This window comes from Xenopus tropicalis, chromosome 9 (genome assembly GCF_000004195.4).
Source record: "Xenopus tropicalis strain Nigerian chromosome 9, UCB_Xtro_10.0, whole genome shotgun sequence".
Taxonomy (NCBI): domain Eukaryota; kingdom Metazoa; phylum Chordata; class Amphibia; order Anura; family Pipidae; genus Xenopus; species Xenopus tropicalis.
In genome coordinates this window covers 43086153-43103887 of record NC_030685.2, presented here as the reverse complement: position 1 = coordinate 43103887, position 17735 = coordinate 43086153, and the positions used below count along the sequence as shown (strand labels likewise).

The 17735-nt window shown below is 41.5% G+C and overlaps 1 protein-coding gene across 4 annotated transcripts in view; it reads right to left on the bottom strand.

Moving 5' to 3' along the window:
* Positions 1-17735, bottom strand: part of wipi2 (WD repeat domain, phosphoinositide interacting 2) — a 327029-nt gene that overhangs the window by 128158 nt on the left and 181136 nt on the right. For all 4 annotated transcript variants that reach the window (XM_031893131.1, XM_018097367.2, XM_031893132.1 and 1 more), the window contains exon 6: positions 17007-17099. In XM_031893131.1, coding sequence (XP_031748991.1) covers positions 17007-17099 — 93 coding nt within the window. The remainder of the gene's footprint in view (positions 1-17006; positions 17100-17735) is intronic.

Sequence of the window (17735 nt, the reverse complement as noted above, 5' to 3'; positions counted from 1 at the left end):
CATCTGCTGTCAGGGAAGCCAGAAGTTGTCCTTAGGCTACAGATGGAGAGCCGTAGGTCAGGGGAGGCAGATAGGGAACTTGCCCTGGGCCACCCCCGATATTAGAGGGCTACCTGGAGAAGCCAAGTGCAACCTGCAGATTCTGTTGTGTAGCAGCTGTTGGGTGTTTTTATTATATATTGTAACTTGTAGCCCTCCAGCTGTTGTTTGAACTGCAAGTCAAGGCATATGGCTGACAGCTGAAGGTTGTTGAAGTGCAGGGAGTTGTGACTGACCCACAGATGACTTCTTGCTGGCAACCTGTAATGGGCTATTGGAGACTAGAAGTACAAATCACTGCGGGTGCCAGTTTGTTAGGCACATACCAGAAAATCACTTATCTGCCACCTTGGGTGGGCTGCGGTTTTACTTAAAAATAAAAACGCGCGTGCGCTCGAGCGCACACACGCCCATCCGTCCGGCAGTAGAAGGCTGCAGCGTGAGCAGTGTTATGTGCGGCCAACACGGATACAAGTGTTTGTGGTGCTTAGGCCTGTGTAACTATGGGAAGGATGCTTGTGTTGTATCTAGTAAACAGGATCCATGCATCACATAAAATCCTAGGCTTATACTCGAGTCACTAAGTTTTTCCAGTTTTCTTAGGTAAAATTAGGTACCTCGGCTTATATTCGGATCGGCTTATACTCGAGTATATACGGTAGATTGGGTAAGTCTGTATACCGATCTAAGAGCCATAAGGCAACATTGTAAAAGTTCTCAAGGATACATTAGTAACAATCAACAAAAGCCCAAAACTCATATGGCAACATTTATTAAGTAACAATTAAGCCCAGTAAAATCAAAGAGTAGGTAATAGGGTGTGAACAGATTTTATTTTTTTTCTTTCTTTTCTATATTTTAGTGATATTGTTTTTAATATATAGATAATAAAGTTTATTTTATGGTTCACAGATGGTGTGCCTTGACCCTGTGTGTCTTCTAAATCCCAAATTGCATCTCAATTTACACAGTGTGCATCCTGTAGGACTATAGTACGAGGTTCTCTCTAAATTATTAACAGATACTGTGGTGCAAATCGACAGCCCATTGTAGTCCATATTGGGCTACAAGTAGATATCCCAGCCATTTTTTCTTCCCGTTTGGCTTCTGATCATCTGAACGGGAGAAATATGGGGAGACTTAAGGGCACTATTGAGACAACTGAAGGTATGCCTGCAGCTTGAGGTTAACTCTTAATTAGCCTTTCCTTCTCCTTTAAAATCAATTCAGAGTTTAATGTTTTATGCTACCATTTATACATAAAAATCTAAAAAACACATAAAACATTTATTTTATTATCAGTTTTAATATATTAATATCACTGTGATATGTTTTTTTCATTGCTTTGATAAGTTTTATTGATTTGTCATTTAATTGCTTTCTTGCTTGTAACACACATGCAAAATGCAGACAATGTACTGATTTTGCAGTAAATGAAGTGAATTACTTTTATTTTGGGGTCTTTACATGCCTTGAAAATCCTATGCATATCAGGTCTCAAACTATTGATAAGGCTCGTCATTTATATTTATGCAGTTTTATCCTAATATCCAAAGATGTGGCAAATTAGATGCTATAAAGTGTTTACCTGACTTTTAGAAATGGCGTAAAAAACAGCTTAGCAAAAGTTTAGCAAAGCGGTGCAATTTGAAGTAGGAAGATATATTTATCAAGGTATTATGAGTCTATATCAGACTATAAAACATAAATTATTTGATAAAAGTAAATGTCTTTTGGGGGCGCTCGTGAGCCGCCGACCAAGTTGGCCTAATCTTAAGAGAGCTGCAGACTGTTGGGCAACTAAACCCCACAAAGCACCTCGCTGAAGCACCCAAACAGGCACCATAAAAGAGGTTGTGGTTAACAAGCACTTTGGCACGGTATATGGCACATAGACGCCGCAAAAGGGAAAAGAAGGGCCTGCAGAGCGCCTCACATCCCGCCACGCGGAGCGGCGCGTGCTTTCTTACCAGGCCACAAGCCACACCTGCACCTACTCTGTCACCTTCGATGGAGTCTCAAGACGACTCCAGGCTGGGCCCTGATTCCCAAGCCCAATCTGTCAACATCCCCTCAACGTAATCTGGATGATGATTCTGCCCTTTTGGACAAATTCAAAACAATGCTCCAACAAGAACTCGCAACTACCGCGGCCTCCATAACGGCCGATATCTCTAAGGAAATACAAGATTTGGGCCACAGAACAGACGTCCTAGAACAAAAGGTCGACGATATAACAAGGGTTCTAGACGCGCATGAGCAGGACATACTGGACTTACAAACACAACTGTGAGAAGCTATGGACAAAATTGAGGACTCTGACAAACGGTCCTGGGGTAACAACTTACTCATAAGAGGACTCCCCAAAACAGTAACAGATTTACAAACAGCGGTTCATGACATCTTTACTGCACTGGCTCCTAACCTCCCAGCAGAGAGATTAGAGTGCAACAGAATACACCGAGCCTTGGGTCCATTAAGAGAAGGTGATCCCCCTTGAGACAATCTTGTGACTACATTACCATCAGACACAGGTAGAGATTCTCCAAGTCTCCCGAAAAAAGAATGTCCTTGAATATGAGGGATATCAATTCCAGATATACATGGACTTGGCTCCTATCATATTACAGAAGCGCAAAGTTCTGGCACCTATCACTAAAGTTCTACAACACCACCGAATACGATAAAGATGGCTTTTCCCAGTTAAGTTGGCATTTTCCTACAATGGGCAACAACACCAGCTTAACTCCGTACAAGTGGGTTCGGACTTACTCACACACCTGGGACTAATGGAGAAAACGCCGGGAGAACCAACCCGACAATCACAGAGGAGAAGGGTCTCCCCAATATGGGAAAGATCATCTGGCTCCCCACGGAAAAGACCCACATGAATTAGTGAGTACACTACCTCACTCCAAATGCTGTAATGAGACTGACAGTCTAGTCCTTAAAAATTTGCGCATAGCTAATAACTTTTGTAGACTGCGTCAAATACTTATGTCCCCATCGCTCCAAGCGGAGCTATATACACCTTTTCTTGACGAACGAGGAAAGCTCGAAATACTACCAACCTGACCATCCCCCGTATCTATGAACTACTACACAGACACTCAGGTATCAATGGGGTAAGCTCAGCGGTCCTCCCATGAATGACCCCCTGAGTAATTCACCCTGACTTTCCCTTGGTAAAAGGAAGAAAGTCAATGGGTCAATGCTTACCAAAATATTTACGGTTCCTAACCACTTTGTTTCTTATGTTTTACTAAACAAGTTAATAGTTTTAGTTTTATGGAGCTATATCTCTGTCTTATGCTCTACCTGGTCTTATTACATTATGAAACGGGTATTGTTGTGGTTAAGGAGGTGGGACTCTATCTCCGGGTTCACTGAGCTTAAGAGAAGCAGCTGTAATACAAACTTATTATGGGTCTGAAATCTATATCACATAATGTCCAGGGGTTTAACTCATCTATCAAATGGAAAAAAAGCATTCTCATACTATATATCCACTTATGCAGATGTAATATTTCTCCAATAAACCCATTTCTCAAAAACTTAATTCCTGAAATTTTTGCACAAAAAATTCTCTCAGGTTTTTATGGCCAACAGTGATACTAAAACAAAAGGAGTTGCTATTTGTTTTAAAACAGGGTAGCAGTACAAATAAGTACGAGGATCATGAGGGTAGATTCTTAGCCCTTTAAGTACGATTCAATTATACTAAATTTACTGTTATCATACTATGCACCTAATACAGTCCAATTTAAATTTTTTGAGCTGTTAGTGGCTTTCATATCCAACTGGGCAGAGGGAGAACTGATAATGGGAGGTGACTCCAATGCAGTTCTAGATAAATATTGGGATAGGCAAGTAATAACTCCCCTAAATAACTCTACCCCTGCTTGCACTGAAGGCGGTAAAATAAATAAATTGTGTGGAACCATGGGGTGGATTGACACATGGCGAGAATCACACTCGGGAGTCAAACAATATACACTATTCTGCACCTTACAAACTTTATTCTCAAATTGACCATATTTGGATATCCCAAGGGTTGACATCTTGGTAACCCCCTGGTCAGATCACTCCCCTGTATCCTACAAAATCATGCTACAAGATATAACTAAAACATACACTAGATGGCGTATGAACGAAATTATCATAGAAACACCAAAATATTTTACACAAATTGAATCATTGCTTAAGGTGTATTTTGTTAACAATGTGGGATCTATAGCCTCATATGCAACAATATGGGAGGCGCATAAAACAGTGGTCAGAGCTTATCTGATTCAACAGGGAGCCTATAGGGAAAAAACTACAAAAACTTGAAAATCGGGAGACTGACTACATTATTAGAACAACTGTTGGTGTCCCAATCTGCTAACCCCAAAACTGATCATTCCAACCAAATTAATAAGATTAAAACAGAATTAGGTCCTCACTACTAAAGCTAAAAATGCAGTACAATGGACACAACAGCGGTTATATTTTCACTCCAATAAGCCAACCAGATTGTTCCCTAGAAGACTATGCAACAAACTTGATTATACCCCCATAGTTTACCTCAAAATGTCCACAGGTCAACCCACTAACGCCCTTCCTAAAATTATACAATTTTATGCATTGTATAAGAAACTTTACGCATCCCCAACCAACATCTCCATATCCCGGCTTAGAGAATTCTTTAAATGCTTAACTATCCCAAAACTTTCCACAACCCAAAGATTCCTTATGGAAACTGAAGCCCCAGGCCCTGATGGACTGACGGCCCTATACCCCTACCCCTACGGCCCTGTGTCGTTATGCCCCTACAAATACTCTGGCCTCATCTTACACTGCATTTGCCCCTATTACAGGCAACCCCCAGTTTCTCCCAGGGCTACAGGCAAAGGCATTTTCATGGTGGACTGCCAATAAATTCACAAGGATAAAGAACCTAATATCAGTTAGAGGCCCGTATACCATGGCCCACCTGACTGAAAACTACAATCTCACAAGGTCAGAACACTACAGGGCACTGCAGATACTTCACTGGGCAAAGAAGTGCTGGAGCAGGATATAAGGTACTATTTCGCTGGTATTTAACTCCAGTCAGGTTATCAAGAATATATCAAAGTACAAATGATCGGTGTTTCAGAGGTTGCTCGACTGGCCCTAAATAAACCTGTGTTTTGCCTGAAGAAGTTGTGTCCCTGTCTCTTATGTTCCAGATCCTCTGCATGCCTGCCTACCATTGCTAATTCCCCCAAAATTACGTGTACAGGCAGTCAGCGTGTCACATATGGTGGAGAATGCGGGCACTAAGGAGCTGTTAGAGTCATACATGTTTAAAGGGCTAGTGAGCGTTGCCCTAAGAGACTAAAACAAAATGGCGCCAGCAAATGACTGGTTTGCTGAAGGCAAAAAGGGTATGTATCTGTCTGTTGAGACACCCAGAGCCAAAAAGTGAGCGTAGCAGGGTGCTACAGGAGCTGTAAGACTGGCAGCAGCAGTTTAATGACAAGTTTCTGCAACAGCAGTGTGTGGACTTGCAACAGATCACAAAAGAAGTGAGGAAGACTTCACGAGTGTTAAAGGAGACTGCTTCATCTAAATGCAATCCAGGAAAAGAGTTCCAAAGAGGTATTGGAAAAGGCCAAAGAGATGGGGCCTGTGCAGTTGGCACAAGTGCAGCATGCAAAGGAGAGTGGTTATGCTGGTTTTACAGTCTGGTTTGGAGAGGTTGGCCAGAGTTCACCCACAGCAGTTCCCGAGTGTATACCCTACAGGAATGGTAAGACTGTTCTTAAAGGGGTTGTGGAAAGGGAACCTTATGCTGGTGGGGTAAAAGCCTGGGACTCTGCAATTAAAGGCAATGTCCTGGGAGCTGAGGTACAGCAAGAGTTAAGTGCATGGTCAGAGTGCACAGTGTCTCTTAAAGGGATGATTAAAAAATTGGTGTGGCAAGAACTGCTGCTCTATGTTCTTTCACCGCAGGAGGTCTGAGAGATGCAAGAGGACTGTGAGAAACCACACAAGGCACAGTTGGTCAATACCTTGTGGTTTCCAGTAACCGTAATGAGGTGGTGGTTCTGGGAACAGACTTTCCCCTATTCTGGGAGTTGTGGGGAAACAACAAATCTTTGGTTAAAGAGCAATCAAACTAATTGGTAATATGTATGTATGTATGTTCTATGCCAAATGTTAATGGTAATTTTGCTGTGAAATGTCCTGCTGTCAGTAATGAGCCTCAGCTCCAACTACGCAGTGGTTGACACAGGATATGGTGCTTAAAGGGTTACACAAGATAAATGTAAACAAGGCACCTGGGCCAGATGGAATATACCCTCGGGTACTGAGAGAGCTAGGGTCAGATTTACAGTGGCCTCTATTTCTCTGCCTGCCCTATCCTGCCTATGTGTGCCATACTCTCTCTGCCCTATGTGTATGGCACACACAGACCGCATACACTGACACAATGCTAGCACTGCTCCTACAGTCTGTCTGAGGTGCGAACAGGGGAAAAATGTGCGTGATTAGAGCCTGAGCCTGAGGTGGGAACAATGTAGGGATTAAAAGGTGTGAACAGTACAGGAGATTGCATATTTAAACTAGAAAGGGAAGTTTGAGAACAAACTTCATGTTGGGTTGAAAAACATGAAGTCACTGAATGGGCTCTGCCCACTTTCTCTAACCTTGGACCACAGTTATACAGTAAAAACCACTGTGCAAAGTTTGGGGACCCTGGTTTTAATAGTGTCTGAATGGCAGCAATTTAAATTTCCCCACTGAAAGTCAACGAGTGATATCTGATTGGCGGTTGGTGGCTCCATCCCTTTTTTCTAACCTGGAGCTGCAGTTACCTGGTGCCTAACTCTGCGAAGTTTAGGGACCCTAGGATTTATAGTTAAAGAACGGCAGCAGTTTAAATTTAAACCATTAAAAGTCAAAAGGTGAATTGTGATTGGTGGTTGGTGGGTGTGCCCCCTTTTTCTAACCTTGAGTCGAACAGTGGCACCCTGGCATAAATAGTGTGAGAATGACAGCATTTTAAATTTAAACAAATAAAATTCAATGGATGAAATCTGATTGGCTGTTAGTGGCCCAACCCACTTTTCCTATTTTTGAACTGCAGTCCCCCAGTGACCAACTGTGCAAATTTTGGGGACTCAGGCATAAAAATTGTGAGACGGACAACATTTTACACTTCCCCATTGAAAGTAAATAGGTGAAATGTGATTGGCTGTTGGTGGCTCCGGCCACTTTTTTTTTTTTTTCAAACTTTGAACGGCAAATACCCAGTGACTAACTCTAGAAACTTTAACAACCCTGGAATTAATATTTAAATAATGGCATCAGTTTAAATACAAACCGGATTCCAAAAAAGTTGGGACACTAAACAAATTGTGAATAAAAACTGAATGCAATGATGTGGAGGTGCCAACTTCTAATATTTTATTCAGAATAGAACATAAATCACGGAACAAAAGTTTAAACTGAGAAAATGTACCATTTTAAGGGAAAAATATGTTGATTCAGAATTTCATGTCAACAAATCCCAAAAAAGTTGGGACAAGTAGCAATAAGAGGCTGGAAAAAGTAAATTTGAGCATAATGAAGAGCTGGAAGACCAAATAACACTAATTAGGTCCATTGGCAACATGATTGGGTATAATTTGAATTTGTTGGCCCCGCCCACTTTTCTAAACTTGAAACATAGTCACCCAGTGACAAACTGTGCAAAGTTTGGGGACCCTGACATTAAACTTGCGAGAATGGAAGCAGTTAAAATTTCCCCACTGAAAACAATGAAAGAAATGTGATTGGCTTTTGGCGGCCCCGCCCACTTTTTCTAACCTTGAGTACAAAGTCACACAGTGACTGTGCAAATTTTGCGAACCCTGGCATCAAACCAATAAAATTCGATAGGTGAAATCTGTTGGTGGCACTGTCCACTTTTTCAAAACTAAAACTGCAGTTCCCTAGTGACCAACTGTGAAAAGTTTGGGGACCCTGGTTTTAATAGTGTCTGCATGGCAGCAACTTAAATTTCCCCACTGAAAGTCAACGACATCTGATTGGCGGTAGTGGCGGTGGTAACTCCACCCCCTTTTTCTAACCTGGAACTGCAGTTACCCAGTGACTAATTCTGCGAAGTTTAGGGGCCCTAGGATTAATAGTTAAAGAACGGCACCAATTAAAATTTAAACCAATAAAAGTCAATAGGTGAATTGTGATTGGTGGTTCCGCCCACTTTTTCTAACCTTGAGTCAAAGTCACCCAGTGGCAAACAGTGGGCACCCTGGCTTAAATAGTTTGAGAATGACAGCATTTTAAATTTAAACCAATAAAATTCAATGGATGAAATCTGATTGGCTGTTAGTGGCCCAACCCACTTTTCCTATTTTTGAACTGCAGTCCCCCAGTGACCAACTTTGCAAATTTTGGGGACTCAGGCATTCATTGTGAGACTGACAGCATTTTACACTTCACCATTGAAAGTAAATAGGTGAAATGTTATTGGCTGTTGGTGGCTCCGCCCACTTTTTTCTAACTTTGAATGGAAAATACCCAGTGACTAACTCTGGAAACTTTAACAACCCTAAAATTAATATTTAAATAACAGCATCAGTTTAAATATAAACCAATGAAATATAATGGGTGGAAATGGATTGGCTGTTGGTGGCTCCTCCCACTTGTTTGGGAACCCTGACATAAATGGTGTGAGCAAAGCAACATTTTAAATATAAACCAAAACAATTCAATAGGTGAAGTCTGATTGGCTGTTGGTGGCTCCACCCACTTTTTAAAACCTACAAATGCAGTTCCCTAGTAACCCTGGTGTTAATACTGTGAGAAAGGCAGCAGGTTGAATTTCCCATTGAAAATCAATAGGTAAAATCTGATTGGCTGTTGTTGGCTCCACCCACTTTTTCTAACTCTGAACTGCAGTTACCAGGTGACTAGCTCTGCAAAGTTTGAAGACCTTAGTATTAATATTAAAAGAATAGCCGCAGTTTAAATTTAAACATATGAAGTCTATAGGTGAAATCTAATTGGTTGTTGTTGGCCCCACCCACTTTTCTCAACTTGGAACATAGTCACCTAGTGACAAACTGTGCAAAGTTTGGGGACCCTGACATTAAACATGTGAAAATGTCAGCAGTTAAAATTTCCCCACTGAAAACAATGAAAGAAATGTGATTGGCTTTTGGCGGCCCCGCCCACTTTTTCTAACCTTGAGTACAAAGTCCCGCAGTGACTGACAAAGTTTGCGAACTCTGGCATCAAACCAATAAAATTCAATAGGTGAAATCTGATTGGCTGTTGGTGGCCCCGCCCACTTTTTCAAAACTAAAACTGTAGTACTCTAGTGACCAACTGGGGACCCTGGTGTTAATACTGTGAGAATGGCAGCAGGTTGAATTTCCCCATTTAGAGTCAATAGGTAAAATCTGATTGGCTGTTGGTGGCTCCACCCACTTACAAAAATACAAAAAACCTTAAATGCATAGTCACCCAGTGTCTGACTATGCAAAGTTTGGGAAGCCTGACAACAAACCAATAAAAATCAGTAGGTGAAATCTGATTGGTTGTTGGTGGCTCCGCCCACTTTTCAAAACTAAAATTGCAGTCCCCTAGTGACCAACTGTGAAAAGTTTGGGGACCCTGGGGTTAATACTGTGAGAATGGCAGCAGGTTGGATTTCCCCATTGAAAGTCAATAGATAAACTCTGATTGGCTGTTGGTGGCTCCGCCCACTTTTTCTAACCTTGAATCACAGTACCTTGTGCCTAACTCTGTAAAGTTTGGGGACCCCGGTGTTATTACTGTGAGAATGGCAGTAGGTTGGATTTCTGCCAAGTCAATAGGTAAAATCTGATTGGCTGTTCACATCTCCGCCCACTTTTGGGCATCCAACAATCATCATATTTTCATTCAGGCTGACCCCATGGCTATGTGATTCAAGTTTGGGGAGTGTAGCCTCAAAGCTGTAAGATTGGCAGCAGTTTCAATTTCCCCATAAAAGTCAATGGGTACAATATGATTGGCTGCTGTTGGCCCCTCCCACTTTGCAGGTTTAAAAAAAAAAAAAAACCTAAATGCGTAGTCACCCAGTGACTGACTGTGCAAAGTTTGGAAAATCTGGCATCAAACCAATAAAAATCAATAGGTGAAATTTGATTGGCTGTTGGTGGCTCCGCCCACTTTCCAAAACTTAAACTGCAGTCCCCTAGTGACCAAGTGTAAAAAGTTTGGGGTGAGAATGGCAGCAGGTTGAATTTCCGTCAAATCAATAGGTAAAATCTGATTGGCGGTTCACAGCTCCGCCCACTTTTGGGCATCCAATAATCATCCTATTTTCATTCAGGCTGACCCCATGACTATGTGATTCAAGTTTGGGGAGTGTAGCCTCAAAGCTGTAAGATTGGCAGCAGTTTGAATTTCCCCATTAAAGTCAATGATTAAAATTTGATTGGCTGTTGTTGGCCCCTCCCACATTGGGGTCATCAACAAATGTTGCTGCTTCATTCGGGGTGACCCCATGATTATGTTATTCAAGTTTGGGGGGTGTAGCTTTAAAGCTTTGAGTGTGGCAGCAGTTTGAAAATCTTCCCTGTCAAAGTCAATGGGAAAATTGGGGGGTTCGGAGCGGCGCCACAAAAAGACGGGGGGCCGGATCGCTTAGAAAAGCACAAGCAACCTGCTCCGCTATAGGGCAAAGATGTGTGGGGAGTTGGGGGGGGAGAGAAGAAGGAGGAGGAGGAGGAGGAGGAGGAGGAGGAGGAGGAGGAGGAGGAGGAGGAGGAGGAGGAGGAGGAGGAGGAGGAGGAGGAGGAGGAGGAAGGAGAAGGAGAAGGAGAAGGAGAAGGAGAAGGAGAAGGAGAAGGAGAAGGAGAAGGAGAAGGAGAAGGAGAAGGAGAAGGAGAAGGAGAAGGAGAAGGAGAAGGAGAAGGAGAAGGAGAAGGAGAAGGAGAAGAAGAAGAAGAAGAAGAAGAAGAAGAAGAAGAAGAAGAAGAAGAAGAAGAAGAAGAAGAAGAAGAAGAAGAAGAAGAAGAAGAAGAAGAAGAAGAAGAAGAAGAAGAAGAAGAAGAAGAAGAAGAAGAAGAAGAAGAAGAAGAAGAAGAAGAAGAAGAAGAAGAAGAAGAAGAAGAAGAAGAAGAAGAAGAAGAAGAAGAAGAAGAAGAAGAAGAAGAAGAAGAAGAAGAAGAAGAAGAAGAAGAAGAAGAAGAAGAAGAAGAAGAAGAAGAAGAAGAAGAAGAAGAAGAAGAAGAAGAAGAAGAAGAAGAAGAAGAAGAAGAAGAAGAAGAAGAAGATAGTATATCTATGCATATTGGGCATCAAACTGTTCAGTAGACCTCTGGTGTTGCTATTTGTGGTGAATTGCCTTTGTATGCAAGAAATTGTGTGAGATAAAAGTGGCAAATTGCAACATTTTTAGACTATTTTCTGAAACGTCATAAAAACCACTAACTTTAGGAAAGCTTTGCAGATTGGTACTTTGGTGTAGAATGGACTCTTTACCCATGTTGGATTTGTCAGAAGTGTACTTTGCAAAAATATATGGTTTTCTGGGTTTTTCAGTATAGTTAGGGGGTGTTACGGCACATAATACACAATCACTGAGCTTATTTTGACAGCTGAGAAAATTCATATGCACTATTTTCATTTGGGTGCCTCTGTACACCACATATCTTGGGCATCCGAAGTGACATTGCACAACTTAATCCCCATAACCATTCCCCTCCCTCCCTACATGCTACCCAGTCTCTTCTTGGCTCCTTCTCCCCAGTGACTGAAGAGGAAGTTTCAAAACTGTTGACTTCCTCTCACCTTACTACCTGCCCACTTGATCCCATTCCTACCAAACTAAAGCCTTAACTCATCTCTTCAATCTCTCGCTCTCTACTGGAATCTTTCCCTCCCAACTGAAACATGCACTTGTAACCCCTACTCTGAAAATACCCTCCCTTTACACCTCCAATCCTACTAACCTCCGACCTCTCTCTCTGCTGCCATTCATCTCCAAACTGCTCGAGCGCCTAGTTTACAACCGACTGACGCTATTTCTCTCTGACAATAACCTCCTGGATCCCCTATCCAATCACTTATCAAATCATGTCACTTTCACCTAAGAAATATCTCCAAAATACAATCATTTATCACCCAAGATGCTGCCAAAATTCTTATTTACTCTCTTATAATATCTCACCTGGACTACTGTAACTCCCTATTAATTGGCCTTCCCCTCCAAAGACTGTCCCCACTCCAGTCCATAATGAATACTGCTGCCAGGCTCATACACCTCTCCAACTGCTCCTCCTCTGCCGTGCCACTCTGCCAATCCCTGCACTGGCTTCCCCTACCATCCAGGATACAATTCAAACTAATGACTCTCACATTTAAAGCAGTTCATAACTCTGCCCCACCCTACATCTTTGAACTCATCTCTAGGTACCATCCAAACCACTTGTTACGCTCCTCTACCGACCTGCTCCTCAACTCCTCTCTCATTCCATCCTCACACGCTCGCATTCAAGACTTTGCAAGGGCTGCCCCCCTTCTCTGGAATTCGCTCCCACAAACTATCAGACTTTCTCTTCAAGAGATCTCTAAAAACACATTTATGTGGGAGATAAGATGCTGCAAAGTGGAAGTTTTGAGGGGATTTTTGGAAATGTCATCAAAATTGCTAACTTTAGAAATGCTTTGCGACTTGGTACTTTGGTGTAGAAAGACATGGGTACCCATTGTAGATTCGGGGGAATCTGTACTTTCCAAAAATATATGACTTTCTGGGGTGAGCGTACTTTTTACTAGCTTTATCCCACATATAATGATGTAAATGTGTTGCTTTTGCAGGAGCTGAAATGACAGAAATGAAAGATCATATGGGGGTATGTTCACATTGGGGCCCCTACATGCCACATACTTAGGTAAACCTATATATATTGGGCATAATACTGTTCAGTGGACACTTGGAGTTTAAATTTAGGGTGTTTTATCTTGGTATGCTATGTGGGAGATATGATGCTGCAAAGTGGAAGCTTTGAGGGCATTTTTGAAAATGTAATCAAAATCAGCAAATTTAGGAAAGCTTTGTGGCTTGGTACTTTGGAGTAGAAGGACATAGGTACCCGTTTTAGATTCGGAGAAATGCGTACTTTCCAAAAATATATGGCTTTCTGGGGTGAACGTACATTTTTGTAGCTTTATCCCATATAAAATGATGTAAATGTGTTGATTTTACTGGAGCTGAAATGACAAATGATAGATTGCATGAAGTAACTAATGCTATGTGGGAGATAACACGCTGCAAAGTGGAATTTTCGAGGGGATTTTTGGAAATGTCATGAAAATCGCCAAATTTAGGAAAGCTTTGCAGCTTGGTTTCTGGGGTGAGCGTACTTTTTTTTTGTAGCTTTATCCCACATAAAATGATGTAAATGTGTTGATTTTGCAGGAGCTGAAATTACAGAAATTATATTTCATATGGGGGTATCTACACATTGGGGCCCCTACAAGCCACATGCTTAGGTAAACCTATACATATTGGGTCTCAAACTGTTCAGTGGACCCCTGGCATTCAAATTTAGGGTGTTTTACCTGGTTACTTTATGACCTGTTGACCTATACAAGTGAGAAATCTCCATCAAACTATATATATTTGTTATTGGCACAATCAGAAGACATGGGACTTTCCAAATCGGTTGTATTTTCGTGCATAAAATTATTTTTGTTTCTGGTATATGTGTTTATATTATGGAAAATTTGATTTTATTTTTCATTTTTTAGACATTTAGAAGCATATATCTTGTTACAGAATTGGAATTAAAGAAAAATTCTACCATATTTTGAAAGCATAGGTTGTCCTGAAAAATACTATAGGTTTCCTGGGTAAAAGTCCATCCAAGGAAAGGCCCCTTAATTGAAAGAGTGCAAAATGTTCAATGTTCTGGCAATACATGTTCCACTTTGACCAAAATGGCTGGCAGTAAAAGGGTTAAAGGAGAAGGAAAGGCTGCCAAAGAGTTAATCTCAAGCTGCAGGCATACTTTTAGTTGTCTCAATAGTGCCCTTAAGTCTCCCCATATTGCGCTTGGTCAGACACTAGGACCAGGACTGCAGGCGGCGCATGCGCATGTCTGTCTTCAGTGAGCACGCACAAGCAGGCGTGCTCCCCTTGCATCAGTCCCTCTGAGCCGGCTCGGGGGGGGGGGGAGGGAATGTTGCGCATGCGCACAAATGGACGTACGCCGAGGCTGGGGGGGGGGAGGAATGTTGCGCAGTGTAGGCGCTATAGGAAAGGAAGTGGGCATACCACTTCGAAGATGGTGGCGCCATTCAATACAGCAAGCTGAAACTTTAAAGTAAGTTTTACTAAGTTATTGTTGCTGTAATAGAGCCAAAAGTATAGAGTTTTTGTTTAACAATAGTAGCACTATTGAATGGTATCATTTCTAAATTTTGCCTTTTCCTTCTCCTTTAAGAGGTGACATGATAACTGTATCATGAATGTATGAATATATAAGGGGATCATATACAGTGGCTTGCAAAAGTATTCGGCCCCCTTGAACTTTTCCACATTTTGTCACATTACAGCCACAAACATGAATCAATTTTATTGTAATTCCACGTGAAAGACCAATACAAAGTGGTGTACACGTGAGAAGTGAAATGAAAATCATACATGATTCCAAACATTTTTTACAAATAAATAACTGCAAAGTGGGGTTTGCGTAATTAGAGTTCCTTTGTTGCCCTGCTGCAGCTCATTTCCTGAAGGTCTTAAAGAAAAAGTAACACTAAAAATTTTTTTTTAAGTGAAACGCTATTCTACCCTGCACCAATAATTGCCCTATTCTGCAAACCCCTTAGTATTTTGAATGCTTTAAAAGAAAATACCTGTTAAAACTTGGCTTCCTGTCAATTGAACTAAGGCGATACTGCAAAGGAAGGAGCAGGCATCAACTATGCGACGATCGAGTCTAGCCTGACTCCTTCCTATACAGAAGGAAGGCTAGACTTGATCAATCGGTCGTCGCATAGTGATTGCTGCTCCTTCCTTCGCCGTATCGCCTTAGTTCAATTAACAGGAAGCCAGGTTTTAACAGGTATTTTCTTTTAAAGCATTCAAAATACTAAGGGGTTTGCAGGATAGGGCAGTTATTGGTGCAGGGTAGAATAGCTTTTTAACTTAAAAAATTTTAGTGTTACTTTTCCTTTGAAGGGGATGCATATACTAATTGACTGAGCTAATTAAAAGGGAAAGTTGCACCCACTGTAATGGTACTGGGAATGTTACAACTAACTGTCCTGTATATGCGCCAAGACAAAGGTCCCTAAAAGCATATAAGGAGTGCTAGGGAAGTAAGACACTTGAAAGTATGTTCAGTGACAAGTCAGGTGTACTTTGTGAACTTATTCAATGTCAAGATGTGTGTGTGTGTGTGTGTGTGTGTGTGAACAGAGCTGATGAAAATATTGAAGTGAAAAATGGTAACATGGCAGTGAATGGTGGTAAGCCAGACAGTGTGTCTGAGGAGGTAAATGAGGAAAAGGTAAAACTACCTCCTGATTCTGTGTGCGAGGATGTGCCGGCCACAGAACTGGTCTCCAGTAAGCTGAATTGTGTGAGAGTGGAAACACAATGTGCTGGAGAGAAAAATGTCATGACTGGAAAGTGTGCTTTGCTGCCTAAAGCGTTAATGCAAAGTGAGAATATCTCCCTGTTGTGTGGCTGTGAGTCCACCTGGGAGTGCCTTAAAGGTGAGGTGAAAAACAAGCCCTGCACTATGTATGTGCAAAGTGGAACCAGTAAATTGCACCTATTGCTATGCCCTAGGTCATACTGCTGACAAGTGTGCATTTGTGAAGGCAGCGGCTGCGTTGGCCTGGCTGAGAGAGGCAAATGACCTGCAGTTGTGTGAACAAGATGATGCAGGTGAATGGGTTGAGCTGACCGAGTGTCCGGTTTTGAGTGAAAATGGAACCGAGTGTTCCGAGGTAATTGGCAGCCACATTACCAGTGAGAGTAAGCCAGATGGAATGACTGTTGAGGAAAGTTACATTGAAACTTCCTCCTAATCAGTGCTGTAAGGTTCTGGACACCCCAGATTCTGTTTGCAGTGAGTACCTTGTGATGAATCAAGGGACTGAGGAATGTCTTAAAGGCAAAGTAATGAGGTCTTTGCCAAATGCTGTGGAAGGAGATGTTCACATAGAAAATGTGAGTCTAGCAGAAAGTGTTAATCCAAATGATGCAAAATGTGTGCTGGATGTTAACCCTGATTGCAGATTGTGCATGATTGTGACAAGGATGGTGAGGCATTGGTGTCTTGCAGTGTTGGCAAAAAGTCCGGCCACTGTTTCGTTCCCATTGGATGAAAAGCAGGAGAAGAAAGTATGTGTGGCTACTCGCATAGATACACATGTGTTAGATCCCAGTAATATATGCAATAAGGTTGCCTTAAATGGTTCTTTCAAAGGTGACACACAAGTTTCCATTGATGGTAATAAAGTGGAAAATAAGCTTGAAACTACAGAGGCAAGCTTACTGGCAGAATGAATGACTGCGCATGATAAAGATGACTCCAATAACTCAGATGTGATAACCCTGTTGGGTGACGTGAAGCAGGAGTATGAAAGAAGGCCGCTAATGCCTGAGAAAAAGGACTCGCAGAAAAGCATTCTAGTATGGCTCATTAGGTGTCCCTTTTTTTTAAATTTTTTTTATTTCTGCACTTAAATTTTTAGTTTACTCTTATGTTAATAGCTAAAGAGGCCCTACTAAAGATATAAGGGTATTACATATGATTTTGTTTTGCTTACATCAAATTTAGATTTAGAAATAATAGAAGTTTTAATAAACTTTTCACACTATACCTGTCCTATTGTGGTGGGAAGGTGCATAATTGCATTTCTTTATTCAATAAGTACAGCACTTGGAAATTTCCAGTTTTTCTATAAATGGCCATTCTTACCTTTTCTGATGCGGTAGCAAGTTTAGTACCACTAGCATCAAAAGCTAAAGCTGCTAGAGGACTGTCATGCGCAGGGATCATGTTGGCAGCTCTCTGAAACCAAAAGAGAACATTACATAGTAACATATTAAGTTAGGTTGAAAAAAAGATATACGTACATCAAATTCAACATTACTGCCTATATATAACCTGCCTAACTGCTAGTTGATCCAGAGGAAGGCAAAAAACACCATCTGATGCTTCTCTAATTTGCCGCAGAGGAGGAAAAAAATCCTTCCTGGCTCCAAGATGACCATCGGACCAGTCCCTGAATCAAGTTGTACTAAGACCTATTGCCCATAACCCTGTATTTTCTCACTTGCTAAAAAGCCATCCAATCCCTTCTTGAAGCTATCTAATGTATCAGGCAGTATGACTAATTCAGGAAGGGAATTCCACAACTTCACAGCTCCCGCAGTAAAAAACCTTTTTGAAAATGTGAACGGAGCCTCCTTTCTTCTAATCGGAATTGGTGGCATTGTGTTAGTTGGAAGGACCTACTAGTAAATAAAGCATTAGAGAGATTATTATATCATCTCCTTATATATTATATAATAGTATTATCAAGGGTAAGAAGCAATATATCCACAGTCATGGGACATAGTATGTATAGGGCTAAAGACTTAAATGGTGGTTAAAAAAAAGTGTGCTCTAAAGCATAATGTCTGGTTTTCTGTTTGGCCAAGCAAT